The sequence below is a fragment of the Vicia villosa genome, linkage group LG6 (genome assembly GCF_029867415.1).
Source record: "Vicia villosa cultivar HV-30 ecotype Madison, WI linkage group LG6, Vvil1.0, whole genome shotgun sequence".
NCBI classification, from domain to species: domain Eukaryota; kingdom Viridiplantae; phylum Streptophyta; class Magnoliopsida; order Fabales; family Fabaceae; genus Vicia; species Vicia villosa.
This window is the reverse complement of record NC_081185.1, coordinates 150268592-150288594: the sequence shown is the minus strand read 5'-3', so window position 1 is coordinate 150288594 and position 20003 is coordinate 150268592. Positions and strand designations below refer to the sequence as shown.

Here is a 20003-nt window from a genome sequence, read left to right as displayed (position 1 = left end):
AATTCCTCATTTTTCTTGGTTTGAGCGATAATGAAATTATACATTAGTAGTTTGAGGTTGGATTTCTAGGAAGCTGAGGCACCCATTTGTCTTTGAAAGTCGGGAGGTCTAATGGCTGCTTAGGAAAATTTATTCTTATAGGAAAATTTTGGGAGGTCTCTTCATCTAGAGTTATAAGTGTTGGAATTGAAGGTGAGAAAAATACAAGAAGGGGTTGAATTGTGTTAGCTTTATCTTATCATATTCTGAACACAAGGTCTAGAATCTGATACAATGTGAGAAGTCTGCAGCGGATTAAAACTAGATTAGAATTAGATAGGGAAATAAAGAGAGACACAAGCGGTTTATCCTGCTTCCTCCCACAAAACGAGAATAGTCCAATCCACTTTCACTTTCAAGGGATTTCAGTATAATCACAACTGATTACAATGCTCAAGCATACAAGCAAGATATTTTCAATACTCAAACACACAAGTAAAAAACTTCTAATGCTCAAGCACATAAGCAAGAGACATCTAACAATCTATCGTAATAAGATAAAATATTGTTTGGATATTATACTTGATATACAATCAGAGGTGTAAACGAAATACAACTCAATAAGACTCTTAAGACTTAAGAGTTTCTAAGGTATACAAACATTAAAAAATTATAAGTTAAACTTGTGCTTTTGATTTGACAGAGTAACAATTCTTTTTAATTTTCAAATATTCGTTATTTTTGTTCAAGTCTTCAGCTCCTTATATAGAGATACATGAAAGAGTCGTTGAAGAAAAGAGCTTATACAATATAGTCTTGGAGAAGCTTGATCATAGACTTTGGAATGTTTATTCATATGGATAATGTCATGGAAAAGACATTTAAAATCCATATGCTTCAAAAGGAATTATTTGTTGCATCCTTGCTATCTGTGTAGATTTTTGCTTGGTTCTACATGTGATCAAAAGAAAAAAGACCTTTCAGGGTCTTCTTGATTCTTGCGTTGACCAGCTTCAGAGTCTAGATCTCAGCTTCTGATCCTTCAGAATTTGAATCTTTAGAGGCCGACTTTCTCCTGACTATGGTCTTCATAAGTTGACCTACTTCAGACTCTGACTCTTAGGTTCTGATCCTTCAGATTTTGGATCTTTTAGTTTCTCTTCAAATGTTATTTTTCATTACCAGTACTTAGATTATATCACAATTTTTAGTCTATGGTCTTGCATACTAGTACATATATCAGTATACTCAATTGTTCTTTAAATACTTTGTTATCATCAAAACCTTATGGATATGGTACAAACCAATTTTGTTCCAACAATCCTCCCCTTTTTTATGATGATAAACTTAAGTATTTAAGAACAATGGTTGTTAATTTAATTAACAAGTTGAGTTCAGGGTCTGAGGATTGTAAGCCCCCCTGAGTCTTATAGTCCAAAAGCCGAGGTTTTTAAGGTCCCTCTAAATTCTATCCAAGTTAATTAAATTGATCTTTAAAGCATAATAAGTTAATCTTCAGAATTAAAGCAATAAATTAGTTATTAATTCTTAGATTCATGAGCTTAAATACTTATTTATCTTACCCCCCTCCCCCCTTGGTCATCAATAAAAAAACATAAATGAAAGAAAATAAGAAAAGATACTGAAGAAAATATTATTAAAACCAAGGAAAAAAGTTTGTAAGATTGCAAAATAATTCAAAAAAACATAAATGAAAGAAAATAAGAAAAGATACTGAAGAAAATATTATTAAAACCAAGGAAAAAAGTTTGTGAGATTGCAAAATAATTCAAAAAAATAGGCCGAAACAATAGAAGGTTCTAAGTCCTAAAGCCTAAGGTTTCTTGAGAAGCTTTAGGATGGCCATGATATCCGATCCCATGTCATTCTGCCTTACAACCACCGACTTCAACTGAGCATTCATTTCTCCCTGATTAGCAGCAGCCACAGACTGAAGTTGAGCACCCATAGCCTCTTGATTAGCAGCAACATAAGCTAATTTAGCTTCTAATTTCTCGTGCTTCTGAATTGAAAAAGCTACAAACTAAGTAGAGAAAGACTTCATATTTTGCATAATTGTATCGACATAGGTTATGAGAGTATCCCACTTAGTAGCACATGAAATGGAATCAGATGCTATAAGTCTCTCAACAACCAGATCTTGAACTATATCAAAGATACCAGACCTAAATTCTTCCATTTGGGCTTGTATGTGAGGTGGAAGGCTTAAACAAGGATCTGCGTGAGGTGGAGAAGAGATGGGTCGGGTTCTATCTTCAGAGAGATTTAGAGGTGTTGTGTCAGCTCCCCCTCTTTAGATATTGTAGGCCATAGGGTGTTAGAGAGAAAGGTTCAGGAACTAGCACATTCATCCGCAACTTCTATGTATCCACTGCCCGTGAAGTACAAGGCAAAGAAGAGTAAAAAGGGTCAAAAGAGTGATGTGCATCGTGATCCTTCACAGTGGAAGTATGTTGAGGGCTCGCATGAGAGCCAGACTACAAAGAGAACATGCAAAAAACCAACTGAATGTTAACTATCAAGTATGGTAGCTGACACTCTATCGTCCACCAAATCTTCAAGACATGTTTACTTGTCCCAGTTTCCTGATCTCTTAGATCCATACGTTGGTGACATTATTGATGTTGGTAAAGATGGAAATTATGGTTTTTGAGCTATTGCAGCTCTATTTGGATGGGGCAAAGCGTCATGGCCTTTGATTCGGACGCAATTAGATATTCAAGTTCATCAACACCCTCTATTGTTTTCCAAATTATTCTATGACACAGTCTCTACAGTTAGGAATGCGCTACAAGTAGAACACTTAGGTGTGCAGGGTATGGATAAATGGATGACGATTCTTGATATGGGTTACCCTATTGTTAGTAGCTAGATACAATGTCGTATTTGTCTCTCTTTCCAAAAAACTTAACATCACATTTTTCCCTCTAGCCTAACTCCACCTATGTATACGAGCAAGCATAAAATCATTGATGTTGGTTTTGTCAACAACAATCATTGGGTTCAGGTCAAGTTAAAACCTGATTGGCCATTGCCTCCCGTCATTGACCGTTGGAGACAAAATTGTATTGAAGAAGCAAAAGCTTGAGAATTAACATATGTTGGACGCATTAGGCACAATGAAGACTAAGTTAGAAAGTCATTCTAATTTGTTTTGTATTTTTATATGTAGCACAGTTTTTATCATATGTATGTATTTTATCTGGTAGTTTTTTTATTAGTCAGTTATTCTGAAAAAATTAATCATTAAAAAATTAAAAAATTTACTTCATTAACTACCGAAAATTTCATATTTCTAGAATTTTTTTTGTACAATACCAAAAATTTCACAATTTTTGGTAAGATAATTCAAGTATCTACCGAAATTTTCAAAAATTCCGACATATATACCAGAAATTTCAAAATGACAGAAATTATACCTTTTCAACGATAAAAAAACATGTAACTCTTGACAAATTTCTTGTGAATAATCAATATTTTTAAAAAATCCTAGTATACCGATGAAAGTTATAACAATAAAAGACCTTAAAATATGGAGGTGTAAGTTATAAGTGGGAGGTGATGAAAGTTATAACGATAAAAGACCTTAAAATATGGAGGTGTAAGATATAAGTGGGAGGTGGGAGGTGGGAGGTGGCAGGTTAATTTCTTTGGGTATTCTCGTTTTATTCATATTAGCATTTATAGGGTTAAATTAAAAAAAGTTTTGACTTCAGCATATATATTAATAAAATCATTTAAGTATGCTTCTGATTACATACACATATTATTATACCAGAGTTGGCAGCCTTCATTGCAAATACTAAAATATATTGCTCAGCCCCAACCACTTGAAATAATTCCTTACACAAAATCACCACAATATACTATATAACAACTGTTACATAAATAAAAGACCAAAATAGAAGAATGTACTATTATTGACTCATATTGCATATCATATAAGTCATAGTACTTTGTTGAGAATCAAAACTGAACATTACTTTTGAAAGACTGTCCAAATCTCCAACTTGAAGGTGCTACATTTATAGCTGTACGAGTCTTTCCATTTTTGAGTTGAACTCTAAATGATAAACTCTGACCATTCAGATAACTTAGACTCTGCCAATTAGCACCCCAATTCATTGACATTGATTCCCATTTATTCTTTTTTGATCCTTTTATCCAAACTTTTGATATCTCTCCACCTCCACCTATGTTGCTTATAAGCACCAGCTCAAAATAGTCTCTCCCATTTATAGTAAATCTTATGTTTCCACTTCTTTTACACTCAACCCTGCACAAATATACAACAAATATTTCCATAATGCACATATTTATACATTTAATTGATTTGCACACAGACAAAGACACGATACTGACAGCGACACGTTATGTTAATATTAGACACTGACTTATGTCGGACACCAGACACATTTTTGATGAGAAGTGTCGGTGCTACAAATTAATGAAAAGGTTGATGAAATGACATTAATTAAAAACAAAATAAACATACCTTCTATACAAAATGGGAACAATTCCAGCTCTATATTTGGCTATAGTTTCAAAGGCAGGTTGAGACATGTCAAAGTGTGGTCTTGGGGGATTACACCAACCACCATTGTCATTAGGTTGGGCAAAGTTAGGTGGACAAAAGTTTGTGGCAGTAATAGTAATGGAAGTGCCTCTGAGACACCATTGAGGGACTTTTCTTGCATCACAAACTATCAGATAGCAGCCACCACATGATTTGCCATCATTAAACAAAGCAGTACTCAATGCAGCTGTTTTTATTTCATATCCATCTATGTTCAGATTTCCATAACCACATGCACCACCTAAAAAAAAATTAATCAAAACAAATTTATTATTATATAGTTATTATGATAAAGATGATGAACAAGAAGTTGAAATATACCCATTGTTCCTGAGGCATCACTTCCACCATAAAAAGTTGCATGAGCTTGTTGCCAAACAGCAGATTCTACTCTGAGTTCTGAAGTGAGTAAATTCATCAGCAATATAAGAACACAGATAATGAGTTTTTCCATCCTTTAAATTTCTCTGACTAGTTGAAGAAGGAATTGCTAGAATTTTGATGCTAAAGATGGAAGACTTTCTTGAGAATTTATAGGTGCAGTTAGGCGGTTTTAGCCCATAGAAACAACTAACTGAAATTCAATAAACTATTGGAAAATAATGAGATTTCTGATGGTACGTCAGTGGTACTATCATGTACAACATGTCAACATGTATTAGGATATATATTCATAATTGATAAATAGATTAAATTATATATATTATTTGAATGATAGGCTATCAAATGGACTAATGCAAGGTTTAGTATTCCGTACTATCTATTACTTGTATGAATATTTGATTTAATTAATGTTAGTAGTAACATGCAACTACCTAACTTGTCTGCATTGACTTTGATTGTTCATCAGGAAATAGAAGAAAATAATTAAGTTCTCACAAGCAGCTATGTACTTATTTGTTAAATTAAGAATATATTATGCATGTTATAAAGTCTGAATTGAAAGGTGGGTGTTATTATGTCATTGCCAAGTATTGTGCCATGTCTTATGGAAATGCACACACATTGCACATGGCTGATGCATCTCCTGCCATGTAAGAACATCTGATTTCACACACTGATTCAGCCAAAGTTTCTTTTCGAATAGAAAATGAAATAACTGAATGTAATTGTTAAGGGTTGAAGAAAGAATAAGAGAGTTAATTGTGAATGATCAAGGAGAAAGACTCACTTATGATTTAAATTTTTATTAAGTATGGTTAATGTACGGGTGGCAATTATATCTATTAAGAAAAAATTCATCAAAAATCTACTAAATAATCCGCTGGGGAGTTCGGCTAGCGTCGAAATTGTCAATGAACTAAACGTTCAAGATCTAAAATATCCTGACACCACATATTAAGTCAAAATCTTAACATTTTATAAAATTGGGAGTTTAGGGGGGAGGTGAAGGGAGGATTTTGGGAGAGGAGATTTGTATAAAACATAAAGAAATCTTTAACATTTTATAAAATTGAACTCAACTAAAACACGTTTGAGGGACTCAACTAAGTCTCGTCAACAAAACTCAATTAAGTCTCGTTTGAGGGACTCAACTAAGACATGCTAGCGGACTCAACTAAGTCTCGTCAGCAAGACTCGATTAAGTCTCTCAGCAAGACTCAATTAAGTCTCGTTTGAGGGACTCAACTAAATCTCGTCAGGAAGACTCAACTAAGTCTCGCCTGAGGGACTCAACTAAATCTCGTCATGAAGAGACAACTAAGTCTCTCTAAGAATACTCAACTAGGTCTCGCATGAGTGACTCAACTAAGTCTCGTCAGGAAGACTCAATTAGGTCTCAATTGAGGGACTCACCTAAGTCTTGTCCGCAAGGTTTACCTAAGCCTCCAGAACTATATGAATAAAGGTTTCGATAAGGCTCTTGTGAAAAATTCGAAGATGGTAAGGGACTAAAACACTCTAGTCTCTACGAGGCCTTGTGCTTGAGGGGACTGAGTAATGGTGTAATTTGAAGGGGTCATTGGGGTATGGCAAAGGAATACGCTTCGCCTATCGTTCTTTCCTTATCTATCCTTTGTTCGTTTGAGTGCCCCTCTTTTGGATAAGGCGCCCTTTCTTCGGATATGTTTCCCAAATCTTTTGTGTCTTCATCCAAAGCGTGTGATTTTGCCGGTAACTTATATTGGGTCAGTTTTGGGACAGAGAGAGTCGTGGGAATTAATAGGTAGTTAATTCATTGAAATTCAGGAAACACAGTTAATTCCCAATATCGTGATATCGCTCAATAAAATGATAGATATAGAGATACACGCTGACATAGTTTCTGACCCCTACATGAGAAAGCTCTCAACCTCACAACAAATCTTAAAACTGTTGACAACCATTAATTACTAGAGGTTGTCACGCATTCTTACTTTTTGCGAGTACAATTAGGGCCCACGTGGAATCTAATAAAACTAACTTGGACTACACCCATCATCTTCTCAATATTGCTTTCACCATCTTCTCACGAGGATGTTCGAGCAAGGTTCTGAGAAGACTACCAACACCATCACATGAGGTTTCTTTGGGGGGAAATCTAACTCTTCTCGGGAAAGTACGTCTGGAAGGTCTTAACAGCAAATGTTGCACCTGCTAAAGCTTTCAGAATCTCAAGCATGGACAGAGAATCTGGAATCACATTTTTTTAGAAAAGGCGCAATTGATATTTTTCCCCATAAAAATGAGCTCATGATCCTCACAATTTAGTAGGTCAATTGGGATGTGAAATGAGAGTTGATCAACCCTGGCAACTTAACATGCATCCTGTTCTTGGGCGCCTTTCAATGGCACAACCTCATCTCAATAGCGTTAGAGCTTTCCAAAGACCACTAATTGGCCTTTAATTGTGCAAGTCAAGAGCCACATCACAATCAAAACAATATTTGGCTTAGGGGTGAGTGTTAGAACAATGGAAGGGAATTCTCTCAAACTATAACTTATTTAACAATTCTAATACAACATTAATGATTTTTCTTTTTAATATATCCTATAGCATTTTTTTTACAATTCTATAAATTTTTTCATGTCAAAAATGAAGAATAATATTGAAAAATTATATTATTTATACAAAATTAAATATATTTTTAATTTGTCTAAAATACTTAAAATGACTTATAATTTGACAGGAAAGTATATATATATATATATATATATATATATATATATATATATATATATATATATATATATATATATATATATATATATATATATATATATATATATATATATATATATATATAAGGGTTATATTTACTCCAAGAGTAAGTGTTCAACACTTACTCCAAATCTTATTCATTGATTATCATTAATCCAACGGCTTTAATTAAAGTTTTATATAGAAAAATATTTCCAAAAATAATTAGATTAAATGATCAATTAAAAGAGTTAGATTAATGAAAATCAATGGTTAAGATTTGGAGTAAGTGTTGAACACTTACTCTTGGAGTCAATATAACCCTCCTCATATATATATATATATATATATATATATATATATATATATATATATATATATATATATATATATATATATATATATGGTTATATTTACTCCAAGAGTAAGTTATTATAACTTACTCCAAATCTAGACCATTGATTCTTTTCAATCTAATGGTTTAAAATAATAAGTAATTAAATGTGGAGAGAGAAAACTATTACTTATTATTTTAAACCTTAGATTGAGAAGAATCGATGGTCTAGATTTTGAGTAAGTTATAATAACTTACTCCTGGAGTAAATATAACCCTCCTTTTATATATATATATATATATATATATATATATATATATATATATATATATATATATATATATATATATATATGTATATATATATATATATGTATGTATATATATATATATATGTGTATATATATGTGTATATATATATATATATATATGACCATAGTTTAATAGTAATCATTATAAAATGTAAACACATGTTCGGCTATTAATTCAAATTTATTAATAATTATACATAAACATATTATTAGAAGAAAATTTCGACAATTCCACTAAAAGAATATCTTTATTGTTAATAAACAAATATAAATACAAATACGAAATAGTTTTTATTTAAAAAATACTAATAACAAATAATTAATCTATAAATTATAGTATTAAAATAAATATATTTCAAAAATCTTGTTAACAAACTAGAACGATACCCGTGCGTTCGTACGGGTACTGGTGTTGTGCGCGCATTTGTTTTTTACAACAAAATAAAAAATATATTTAACTGCAAAAAAATTTCGTGTATAATTCCAATGAAAATTAGGTGGGGAAGCATTTTATATATATTAAATTACAATTAGATAAAATAAAAAGTATTTGTCATAACATAATCGCAACTTAGGTATTTAGAACTTAGCAATCGAGACTAAAATATATATAATTGTAGGACTCAAAATGTTAATCTAAAAGAAATCGTTATTAATTTATGAAATGATCTTTTAAATGACAAAGAAACTTCTTTCTGAGTAACCATGAAAAGATCTATAGCGACCAAATCAAATTTCTTTTTCTGTGTTTTCTCCATCTCATCTAACCTCAAATTCAAATTTAAAAGACAAAAAACTTTGAAGAATTGTACATAATTTGTGATGATTTCTCTCTAATTGTATAACTAAACAGGTGAGGCACCAGAGCCAGAATAATGAATAACAACAATTTGAACAATAGCTAAATATACAAAATATTAGTGCAAATGAAAGAAATATTAACATTTAATATTTTTTTAGTAATGAGTATTTCACTCCACCAAGATTTTACATAGCAACACTTCATTCCTATTATCATTTTTATATATATACATTGATTGGCCCCTTCATTAAACTCTCAAATTGTATTGGCAGAGCGGTTCAAATATTTTTTTCTGCAGAATGCTTTCTGCACGTCTGGGAGAAGAGAGCAGAGGAGTATAAGGTCTTGCAAAAGCTAATGTTGATGACGGTGACTGATGGCGCCGCCATGCCCGATATTTGACAGCACTACGAACCAAAAAAACTTCATATAAAAAACTTCATATAAAAAAACTTCATATAAAAAAAACTATGCCCGATATTAAACGTACTTGCAGTCTGAATTCCGTGTGAAAATCATTCGAGTAATAGTGTGTAATTGCAGTAATCCCATCTTTTATTAATCCAGCTAGTGTTTTCTTTCCATATCATCATCATAAATCCAAAATGTATCACTATGAGATAAGTAAATTACACATTACCTTTCAGATTAAAAGCTTTGTGATTAATGTTAACAACTCTGTGCATAAAGTCAAACGCAGTCAGCTGTTCCAAATTGTCAGCTATTTTCAGGGGGCGAACTAAGAAAACAAAGGATCCTATGTGGCAAGCATTTACACAGTCAGTTGTTCCAAATTGTCCACATAGGAAATATTCCTAGAATCTTCTCCAAAAAAAATGACCAAGGGCTACATTCATGGAATCTATCTTTGATAAGGTCTGCTTTAATTTTTTTTTAAGGGGGGTAAATCAAAACACGCCTATATGGTAGGGGGTGAATGCCATTTAACCCTTTAAATTATAACATCCATGTTGTTTCCAAGCGAACAAACAAACCTTAATTGTTCACCCGAAGAACAACAGTTGCCCGATGGTGCAAGATGAACAGATTAAAACTCCTTCGATTATTCTGCAGCAGCAACAACAATGGCATGGTCAGTTTTGTCGAAAATATTCTAACTCTAAATTATCTGAACACTATTATTGAAACATTAGTAAGGCATATAACTAATATCATCAACTTGAAGCCAATCATAAGTAATTGTCCATGTTTGGATCTTTATTTCATGCTGCTTCCAATATAAACCTTCAATCCAGTTATGTAAACTACATAAAAGGAGTTTTAAACAAATCAACTCAATACTATGAATTTATCTCAGAAGTGGCATAATATAGAACATACGTTGTACACAACACATACATATTGAACAGTAATGAATGAAAACATAAGTAAGATAGTAACATACGTTGTACACAGAGAAAGGAAATATAAAATTTGTCAATATAAATTTAGAAACAGGGATAGTTTCACCCAATATGTTTATGAACTTGTGAAGCTGTGAATTAAAAAACCTGTTGATAATTACCAGCAGCTGAGTGAGAATCAAATGCAAGTAGAATTTACTGCGGGGACTGCATGTTTGGATGGAGAACTTGATCATACAGAGAATTACCACTTTGATGAAGAAGAGCTTCACAAATGCAAAAGAGTACAACTACAAAATATAGCTTGTAAGAAATAGAATGGGCAAAAGTTTTGAATCTTATCGTACTCAAAAGGGTTAAAAGGACTAAAAACAAAAACTACTAAACTGAGAAATTTTGTATTCCAGGAATCCTCCCTGCTATATTTTCCTACACTGCACCCTGCATGGAAAGGAAAAATAAGGAAGGACAAATATGCCAAATCTAATTAGAACAGAAAAGAGATTAGTCTTTTTCATCTACCATAATTTATTGAACTCAAAGGATGAGATAATATAGCAAGATGAGTAGGACTTCCCCCTCTTCCAACAGTCCCTCCTCTGTCGTGGAACATCGTGAGCGTAAAACCGAACTCGGTTTAGTTCCCACCTTAATAAGGAATCAAGTATCATCTCAAGATCCTACAGGGCATTAGTGATTTAGTTCTTTATATTGTGAGACTTCTCATCATCAAAAGCCAAATCTAAGATCTGCAAGTGGTCATCAACAAAATACACATCTAAGCCACCTTTTACATTATGTAACATTATTATTAATTTTCATCAGTCTATAACATTATTATTGAGAAAATATACCAACAAACATACAAGTAGACTTCCATCTGCAATTGGTGAAAATGTAGAAACTTGCTGCAAGACATTGAGGGGTAAATGAGACAAAAAATATACAGGTTTAATGAAACTCTAACTAAAAATCAACACACAAAATAAAAGCTTGTACTAAAAAACAAATACATCGATGTTTCCTTTCCTCCTGGCCTGTAGATACCATGTATGAGGGCCACTAAAACAAACAGAAATTAATAATCAGCATTAAGATCTCGTTATAAAAAAGCCCCAATCAATAAAACACCGTAAGAAAACCCCCAATCAACAAAACATATAAACCCTAAATCATCAACATTGAACACACCTAAAGATAAATAGTAACGTTGGTGGCGAAATATGAATCGTGGAACTGAACCGGCTGTCATCAACCGAACTAAAACATAAACAAAGCCCCCGCTTTTAGGGCTTCCAACTTGTTCCGACATATTCAAATTTGAAACCAGGTTATTCACCTTCCGTCTTCATATGTTGAATAAGCAAATCACTTTTTAGGGTTTATTTGTGAAGATTAGTTTAAACCGCAACATAGATCGAAGATTCCAAAACATTTGACAAGAGAGGCATTTGTAGCTTTAGCTTTGAGAGGAAAACGAAATGGCAAAGACATATATCGGAAGAAGAAGGAGAAGGAGAAGGAAGAAGAGAGAGAGTGTGAGAGAAAGGACGAGAGGGAGAGAGTGTCAGAAGATTTTGTTTTTTTTAATAGGCATTTTGTTTGTTTTCAAAATTGAATTTTGAATTGTAGCTTGGCAAAAGGTAAAAGAGGAAAAATAATAGCAACTAAACCGTATGACATCATCAATCAGTTCAAACATAGCAAGCAAAAGCATAAAACAATAACTATTGAGTGAAGACCCATTTTGGTCCCTCACAAATATTACACGAGTCAAATTAGTCCCTCACAAAAAAATTGACCCAACTTAATCCCTTGCAAAATTTAACCGGATCATATTAGTTCTTCTGCTAATATTTTTCTCAAATCGGTTTTTTCCTACTTCTAAACCGGTTCTTTTCATACTTTTAAACCGTGACTGGACTGACACGTTAGATTTTTTTATTTTTTATTTTTTAAATACTAAATTATTCTTTATTTTTAATTTCATTTTTAAACAGTTATCAATGAATAATATCAAAAAAGCCAAAATTATTTCTTATAAAGGAATTTTAAATAAGTAATTTTCATGATTTCTACTAATATTAACAAATTTTATACATAAATTTTTATCCATGAGGTATCCAAGTCCCTTCAAGTTAAATGATTTTCACTTTACAACTAGACAAATCAATTTCTATCGTTAATAAAGTGACTATCATTTACAACTAGAAAAATCAATTTCTATTGTTAGTAAAGTGACTATTATTTACAACAAGACAAATCAATTTCTATTGTTAGTAAAGTGACTATCATTTACAACTAAATAAATCAATTTCTATTGTTAATAAAGTAATTATCATTTACAACCAGACAAATCAATTTCTACGGTTAGTAAAGTGACTATCAATAACAACTAGACAAATTATTGTTAGTAAAGTGACTATCATTTACAAATAAACAAATCAATTTCTATTTTATTAAATTGACTGTCATTTAATCTGAAGAGACTTAGGTTCGAGACCATATTGATACAAATTTTGTATTTTTTATTTTAAATTTAGAATTGTTTAAGATTAACCACATGGGTCTGAGTTCAACTCCTTATAAGAAACAATTTTGGCTTTTTTATATTATTAATTTATAATTGTGTAAAAAAGAAACTAAAAATAAAAATTTAAAAAATGAAAATAAAATAAAATCCAACGTGGCAATCCAGTCACGATTTAAAACTAGGAAAAACCGGTTTGAAAAAAATATTAACAGAAAGACTTATATGATCCAGTTAAATTTTATAAGAGATTAAATTGAGTCTATTTTATTGTGAATGACTAATTTGACTCGTGTAATATTTGTGAGGAACCAAAATGGGTCTTCACTCATAACTATTTCATTAGAATAGAACAATATGACACCATTGATTAGAAAAAGTAAATTTTAGACACTTTTAACCCAAAACAAATAAGTGTAATTTTATGAACAAAGGACAAATTAGTCTTTTCCAAGTACAAGAGTCCAATTTCATTAAACTTGTAACATTCTATTAAAATAAAATTTTGACAATTCCACTAAAAGAATATCTTTATTGTTAGTTAATAAACAAATATAAATACAAATACGAAATAGTTTTTATTTAAAAGAAATACTAATAACAAATAATTAATCTATAAATTATAGTATTAAAATAAATATATTTCAAAATTTTTTTTAACAAATACTCTCTCCGTCTCATAATAAGTGTCTCATTTGTATTTTTTCTTTGCCTCAAATTAATTGTCCATTTATAATTTCAATGCATCAATCATTATTATTTTTCCACTATTATATCCCTATTTATTAACTTTCACGTTATTCAACTACTATTAATAGGGGTATTCTAGTAAATGACATTAACTTTTTTACTAAAACCAACACATCCAATCATTTTCTTAAAAACCGCGCATTGCTCAAATAGGACATTTATTATGAGACGGAGGGATTATGTATTTTCCAATGCGACTGAGAAACCAATGTAAGAGGACAAATATTAAATTAGAACCGCTTTTTGTCCCAAAAAGCAAAACAAAAAATAGAACCGCTTCAGTAACTTATCGTGTTCGTTTTTCAAAATTCTCAACCGCTTTGGCTTTAGAGAAACCATTTCTTGTTGCAGTTAGGTTGTTTCGTGTACCCATGGCGTCTTCATTCTCAACTCAATTTCTTCAATCTCACAACACACTTTCTCATCTTCAGGTTACTCTCTCTCTATCTTCAAATCAATTATATTCTCTTAATCTCTACTCATGTTTGTACAAAATAGGGTTTAGGGTTTTAAATGTGCCATTTATTTTTTTAGGGTAATTTTAGCCAAGATGTGTCTCTGGTTCAGAGGTCACAAACCGTATCACGGGTTGGTTACAACAAATCATTGCCATCAAAATCACATTTTCCTTTGAAGTTTTCAACCACGCAACAATCTGGAGCAAGTTCAATTAGATATAGGAAAGTCACATGTGCTGCTGCCGCTGAAAATGTAAGATTTTCATTTGGGAATTTTTATTTATTTTTAATTTTGATACATTCGAGGACTGTTGTGAACCAAAATGGTTGTTTACTCCAATTTATTTATCGCATTGCTGTAAGACCTGTGATGTTATATGAGACGAAATGTTGGACTATTAAGAACCAACACGAGAATAAAGTAAGTGTAGTAGAGACGAAGATGTTGTGTTGGATGTGTTGTTTCAGGAAGCATTTGGATTGTTGGTATTGATAATTTCATGTTGATAAACTTATTGACTACTTTATTAACCAAAAAATTCTTGGCATTGTTGAATAGTCAAATTATACTGTGATTATAAGATGTTGGATGTTCAATTACTATCTTACCTGGTTTTATCACTGTTAGGTTCAAGAGCTGCAAGCCAAAGTGACAACCAAATGCTTCTTTGATGTAGATATTGGGGGTAAAGCTGTGGGCAGAATTGTTTTGGGCTTGTTCGGAGAGGTTGCTCCTAAAACAGTTGAAAATTTCCGCGCTTTGTGCACAGGCAAGCAATCATATTTTTCAGCAGCTTTGTTCTTGTACTTGAATTACCAGCTACATTGAATAAATTGTGTAACATGGCATTTTATTGATTGAGTTTAATAATCTTTGTGCAGGAGAGAAAGGATATGGTTACCAAGGATGCTCCTTCCATCGCGTAATCAAAGAATTCATGATTCAGGGAGGGGACTTCACTGAAGGAAATGTGAGACTTGTTGCATTTGTTTCTATATGTCAATAGTCTTTGTCATATTTGTTTATATGTTAATGTGCACATTTACTTTCACTCGCCATGTGTTTGTCTCACCAAGCATAATTATGTTTCGTCTCACTCAGAACGCATTTCTATTGGCTGTAGGGAACTGGTGGAAAAAGTATCTATGGTTCTAGTTTTGAAGATGAGAGTTTTGCTTGTATGTCTTTGTTGCTGCCGGTACAGTAATATCTAGATTCTTATAGTGTTATTAATCTCCTGAAAATTCTATTTTCGACACTTTCTTGCAGTGAAGCATGTTGGTCCTGGAGTTTTGAGCATGGCTAACGCCGGTCCTAATACCAACGGTAGTCAATTTTTTATCTGCACTGTAAAGGTGAGAGACATGTACTGTCCTGAATTCTGTTTCGTTACAAATTTACGAACTTATCTTTTATGAAAGTAAACTTCAAATTTCTAATTAAGCCTAAAATTAATAACCAGTGATTGGTTGTAAATTTAAATATAGGTCATGTTTGAATATTAGGCTTGAGCAAATTCTTGATTTTCTGTCAATGCTAAGTAAACATGTTTAGTGCTCACGGTTAGATGAATGATCTTTTGCATACAATCAATCTTAATGTTGTGGTTTTGTGATGTAGACTCCATGGTTAGACGATCGACATGTTGTGTTTGGACATGTCATTGAAGGAATGGATGTTGTGAGGATACTTGAGTCTCAGGAAACAAGCAGGTTAGATATCCCTACAAAGCCTTCCAGAATTGTTAAATGCGGAGAATTGCCTCTAGATGGTTGATACTTTTATGGATCTTTCTGAATATCGTCTAATCATGTTAACGAGTTTGTATTATCATCGGTCGCTGTTTAATGGATTCTCAATTGGAGACAAGGCACAGATACAACATCCATGTTTAGTTTTACTAGACTAATGTTTAATCCTTGTAATGATAATATTATGTTATCCAGTTAATTTTAGAACATCCATGTCATTCTATGTTTAATAATCATGTCATTCTAGTATTGTTAATTTGATGATATGATGTTATAAACTATCATGTCATTCTAGAAAAAAGTGAAATGCAGGTAAGAAGCATCACTAGCAAATCTTATTGCTTACGGTTGTGAATAATGAATGAAGAAAGGACCAATATGATTAAGCAGTATAAATCTAAAATGCTACTTTTTAGTGAAGTGTTAAAATTTACCGTTTCCGTTGGTTCCACATTAATTGTCTAATGAAAAAATAAAATACAAGTAAATATTCAAATTAAGATGTGATAATTATTGAATTAAGGGTAATACATATGGTGGATTTAAACCTTCGTGGTTAAATCTTATTTCTTTATACTACTTTGAACTCTAATTAAATTTATGAGTCTATTATCTCAATATTTCAAAATTTGAGGTTCTTATCATTTTAAGTATATTTGTAAAATATAAATATTTTAATGTTTATATTACTCTATCAATTAGTATAAATTGACAAAAACAAAGGTCGTGGGGTATTTTTTTTATCATTTTATAACTTCGATATTTTTTATTAATTACAATATTTTGGTTTTAACATTGTAGAAAATGTTTAAATAATCAATTTTCTTTTATAAATGATACGAATTTTCTCCATATACATTTTTATAATACATATAATTATTTCTTAACCATTAATTTTTAATGTAAAATTTAAATAATACTTATTTTTATAATTAAAAATTTAAAAATTATTATATGACCAAAATTTAAAATTAATTATTCAGAATCGATTTTTATTATTAGCCCTAAACTTCTAAAAAATCTGGACCAGCCCTGATCCTCACACATTAAATATTTTAGTATAGTTGAACTCAAAATAATTCCCTTAAAGTACTTTAAATTATTCTATTTACACTTCTTTATTTAAAAATCTATAAAAGATATAATCATCATGACAAAGGTCGAATCATAATATACGAAATTCATCTTAGATAAAAATTATAATTCTATGAATAATCTTTATCTAAATTCTAATTTTTTTAGAAAAACTAAGCAATACATTAATTTTGTTTTAGCTAATCAAAACGCAAATAAAGAATTACTAATCATTAGAAGAACCTCAAGCGAAACAAAAGACAGACCCTGCTACAAAACAAAAACCCTTACTGTGAGTTCCACTACGAGTTGAGCAGGGGCTGACAACACGGTGATCCGAGGGGCAGTTTGAAAATCCGGTAACATCTTTCTCATCTTCACTCTCTGTCATCACCTTCATGTTTATGTGCACTCTTATCTTATTCATAACAACTCTATTATGCTCACTAATTTTATTCAAAACCTAATTGGGAATTTGAGATTGAGGTATTTATGGTCGTTGAGAAATCATAAATTTTTTATAATCTGAGAGTTAATTAATCCTATCTCCGGTCCTTTTAATAAGAGACACTTCACCTATATTCATTAAATAATTAATGTATTTAATTAGGATCAAATACATTAATTATTTAATAAAAAAAAAGTTGAAGTGTATCTCTTAAAAGGACTGGTGGTGCGAGTAATAACGGTCACAAAATTTGATTGTTTAAATAATTTTGTTTGAATTTCATTTATTGTTGCCAGAGCTGTTCCCCCGAACCGGACTGAACCGGTGGTTATAAACCAAAAAAAAAAAAAAAAAAAATTTGTTTGAATTTCATTTATTGTTGCAGAAAGAAAGATTTAGAGAAAGTTTATGGCAAAGGATACAAAGTTCAAAGCTACGGTAGATAGGATTAGTGAGTTACCAGATGAGTTGCTGTGTCACTTACTCTCCTTTCTTCCCCCTAATTTCGCCTATACTACCGCACTTCTTTCCAAGAGGTGGAAACCATTATGCAAATTCATGGTGGATCTTCATTTTGATGATAAATTAGTGAAAGGCAAAGAGGATTTCCAATGCTTCCGTCGCTGGGTTGACAAAGTCATGCTATCCCCAGACATGAATAACCAACCTATTAGAGCCTTTCACCTTAACTGTTGTCATCCTGAATTATTACTTTTCAACCATGATCAATGGATTGAAGCTGCAAAACGGCGTGGTGTGGAGGATCTCCAACTTTTCATGTTTGATACCTATACTGCTTTCCAAATGTATATCTCGCACTCCAATTCCTTGGTGGATAGCTTTATCACCGTAGCACCCAACAACATTTTTAGCTGCCGAACCCTTGTGATTCTCAAACTCGAGAGGTTATGTGTGGCGGGCAATATTTTGTCGGTTGATCTTCCCTCGCTTAAAACCCTTCATTTAAAAAGTGTTTACTTACAAAATTCAGACGATCTCAAGAAATTGATATCTAAATCATTGATTCTTGAAGATTTGTATATTATAGTTGGCTACAAAGATACTGCAAGTATTCCACTCACACGAGTAGATAAGGGTCCATATCATGTTTTATTTAAAGCAGTATATTATAGCGTTCAGTTTCTACGGGTACAAATACGATATCACTTCTTTAATCCTTACCCCTTATCTCATTTCATTTATTTTCTTATCTTGTTTTTTGTCTTGGAAAATTTGCAGTTAGAGGTGAGGCTTCCCAATGAAAAGATCATTTCCTATTTCAAAGGCTCTTCAGTTTTTCGAAACTTGATCCAGCTTGAATTAATATTTGCTTTCTTTTATGGCTGGGATGACTTAATGGATGTGCTCCACAATTGTCCCAACCTTGAAATTCTTTTAATTGATGAGGTTTGTCCCATTTATTATATATTGTGTGTGTTTTTTTAGTGTATTCTATAAATCTTGTTATAGTTAGAATAATAAAACTTGAACGTTTGTCATTATTTTTCTTGAAATAGATTATACCCAACTACGTTGAGAACTTATATCGCGAATGTGAGTGGACATTGAAAGTCACCAATCCGTTCACAATCTGGAAATGTCCAAATTCGGTTCCTAAATGCATTTCATCTCGCCTCAGATCTTGCACCTTAACCTATGAAGGCATGGCGGATTCACTTCAATTTGCAAAATATGTTTTACAGAATGCTCAACTTTTACAAGTCATGACAGTGAAAAATAGAATGTTTGCCGAATCGGTTCGCCACTGGGAATATTTAGATGAACTAAACTCGTGTCCAAAGATTTCACCCTTTTGTAAACTTTCAATAGGATAGCTCTAGTTTTCCAGATATGTGTGGTGTACATGCAACCGGCAATGCCTAATAATAGTGTTGATATTTAAGTTGCTTGGTCAGGAAGTTATCTTTAGGTGGTTCTTTTCTGTTTCCATGTGTGATCAGCTATTAGCTGTTGGATTATATAAAAGCTTCTGTTTCTTCATGTACCTATTAGTGACTTGTTAGATGATATCCTCAATTAACTTGTATTTTTATTTTGGACAAAAGAGAGATTGGTGTGGATTTCTCAATTTTGTTTGCAACATCATACATAAGCATATCATAGGCCTCGAAGCATTGCTTGAATTTTCTTAGTCATGATGCAATCATAGATTCCCCTTTATTGTGTAATCCATATAATTTGATTAAGCAAAATAATTGAGTTATTGCAAGGTCTGAACGGTGCAATATGTGTGTATCCTTCCATCTCCCAAGGTCCAATTTCCATCAGACGCTGCCAAATATTCAAACTCGGGAATTTATTTTTCCACCTCTATAAATTTTTTATTTTTGTTTTGCTAAAAATGGTATTTTCGGAGATGAATATCCGAATGATCCTAATATTTGGTCTTGCGAAAAATTATTAATTAACGGAATAAGTTTCAAATTTATTGAATTGAATTCTAAATCAATTTATCTTTTAAT

General features: G+C 31.8%; 3 protein-coding genes across 4 annotated transcripts; 2 read left to right on the top strand and 1 right to left on the bottom strand.

The window, feature by feature from the left end:
• Positions 1 to 3966: 3966 nt before the first annotated feature.
• On the bottom strand, positions 3967 to 13073 carry LOC131610488 (putative expansin-A17). Of its 2 annotated transcripts, none has more exons than XM_058882448.1 (3): positions 13052 to 13073; positions 4496 to 4829; positions 3967 to 4276 (listed from the first exon to the last, which is right to left on the bottom strand). In XM_058882448.1, exons 1-3 carry the CDS (start codon positions 13071 to 13073, stop codon positions 3967 to 3969), a joined length of 666 nt encoding a protein of 221 aa, XP_058738431.1. The 2 variants fall into 2 exon arrangements, with proteins under 2 accessions (XP_058738431.1, XP_058738430.1); XM_058882447.1 differs by lacking the exon at positions 13052 to 13073 and adding an exon at positions 4898 to 5054 and having other exon boundaries at positions 4496 to 4817.
• Positions 13074 to 14037: 964 nt separating this feature from the next.
• On the top strand, positions 14038 to 16231 carry LOC131610489 (peptidyl-prolyl cis-trans isomerase, chloroplastic-like). The gene is made up of 7 exons (XM_058882449.1): positions 14038 to 14219; positions 14323 to 14499; positions 14875 to 15016; positions 15129 to 15217; positions 15371 to 15425; positions 15517 to 15602; positions 15868 to 16231. The coding sequence occupies exons 1-7, from the start codon at positions 14160 to 14162 to the stop codon at positions 16021 to 16023; spliced, it is 765 nt and encodes a 254-aa protein (XP_058738432.1). The 5' UTR covers positions 14038 to 14159; the 3' UTR covers positions 16024 to 16231.
• Positions 16232 to 17041: 810 nt separating this feature from the next.
• On the top strand, positions 17042 to 19618 carry LOC131612749 (FBD-associated F-box protein At4g10400-like). The gene is made up of 4 exons (XM_058884501.1): positions 17042 to 17431; positions 17906 to 18669; positions 18760 to 18927; positions 19038 to 19618. Exons 2-4 carry the CDS (start codon positions 17929 to 17931, stop codon positions 19353 to 19355), a joined length of 1227 nt encoding a protein of 408 aa, XP_058740484.1. The 5' UTR covers positions 17042 to 17431; positions 17906 to 17928; the 3' UTR covers positions 19356 to 19618.
• The last annotated feature ends 385 nt before the right edge of the window (positions 19619 to 20003 follow it).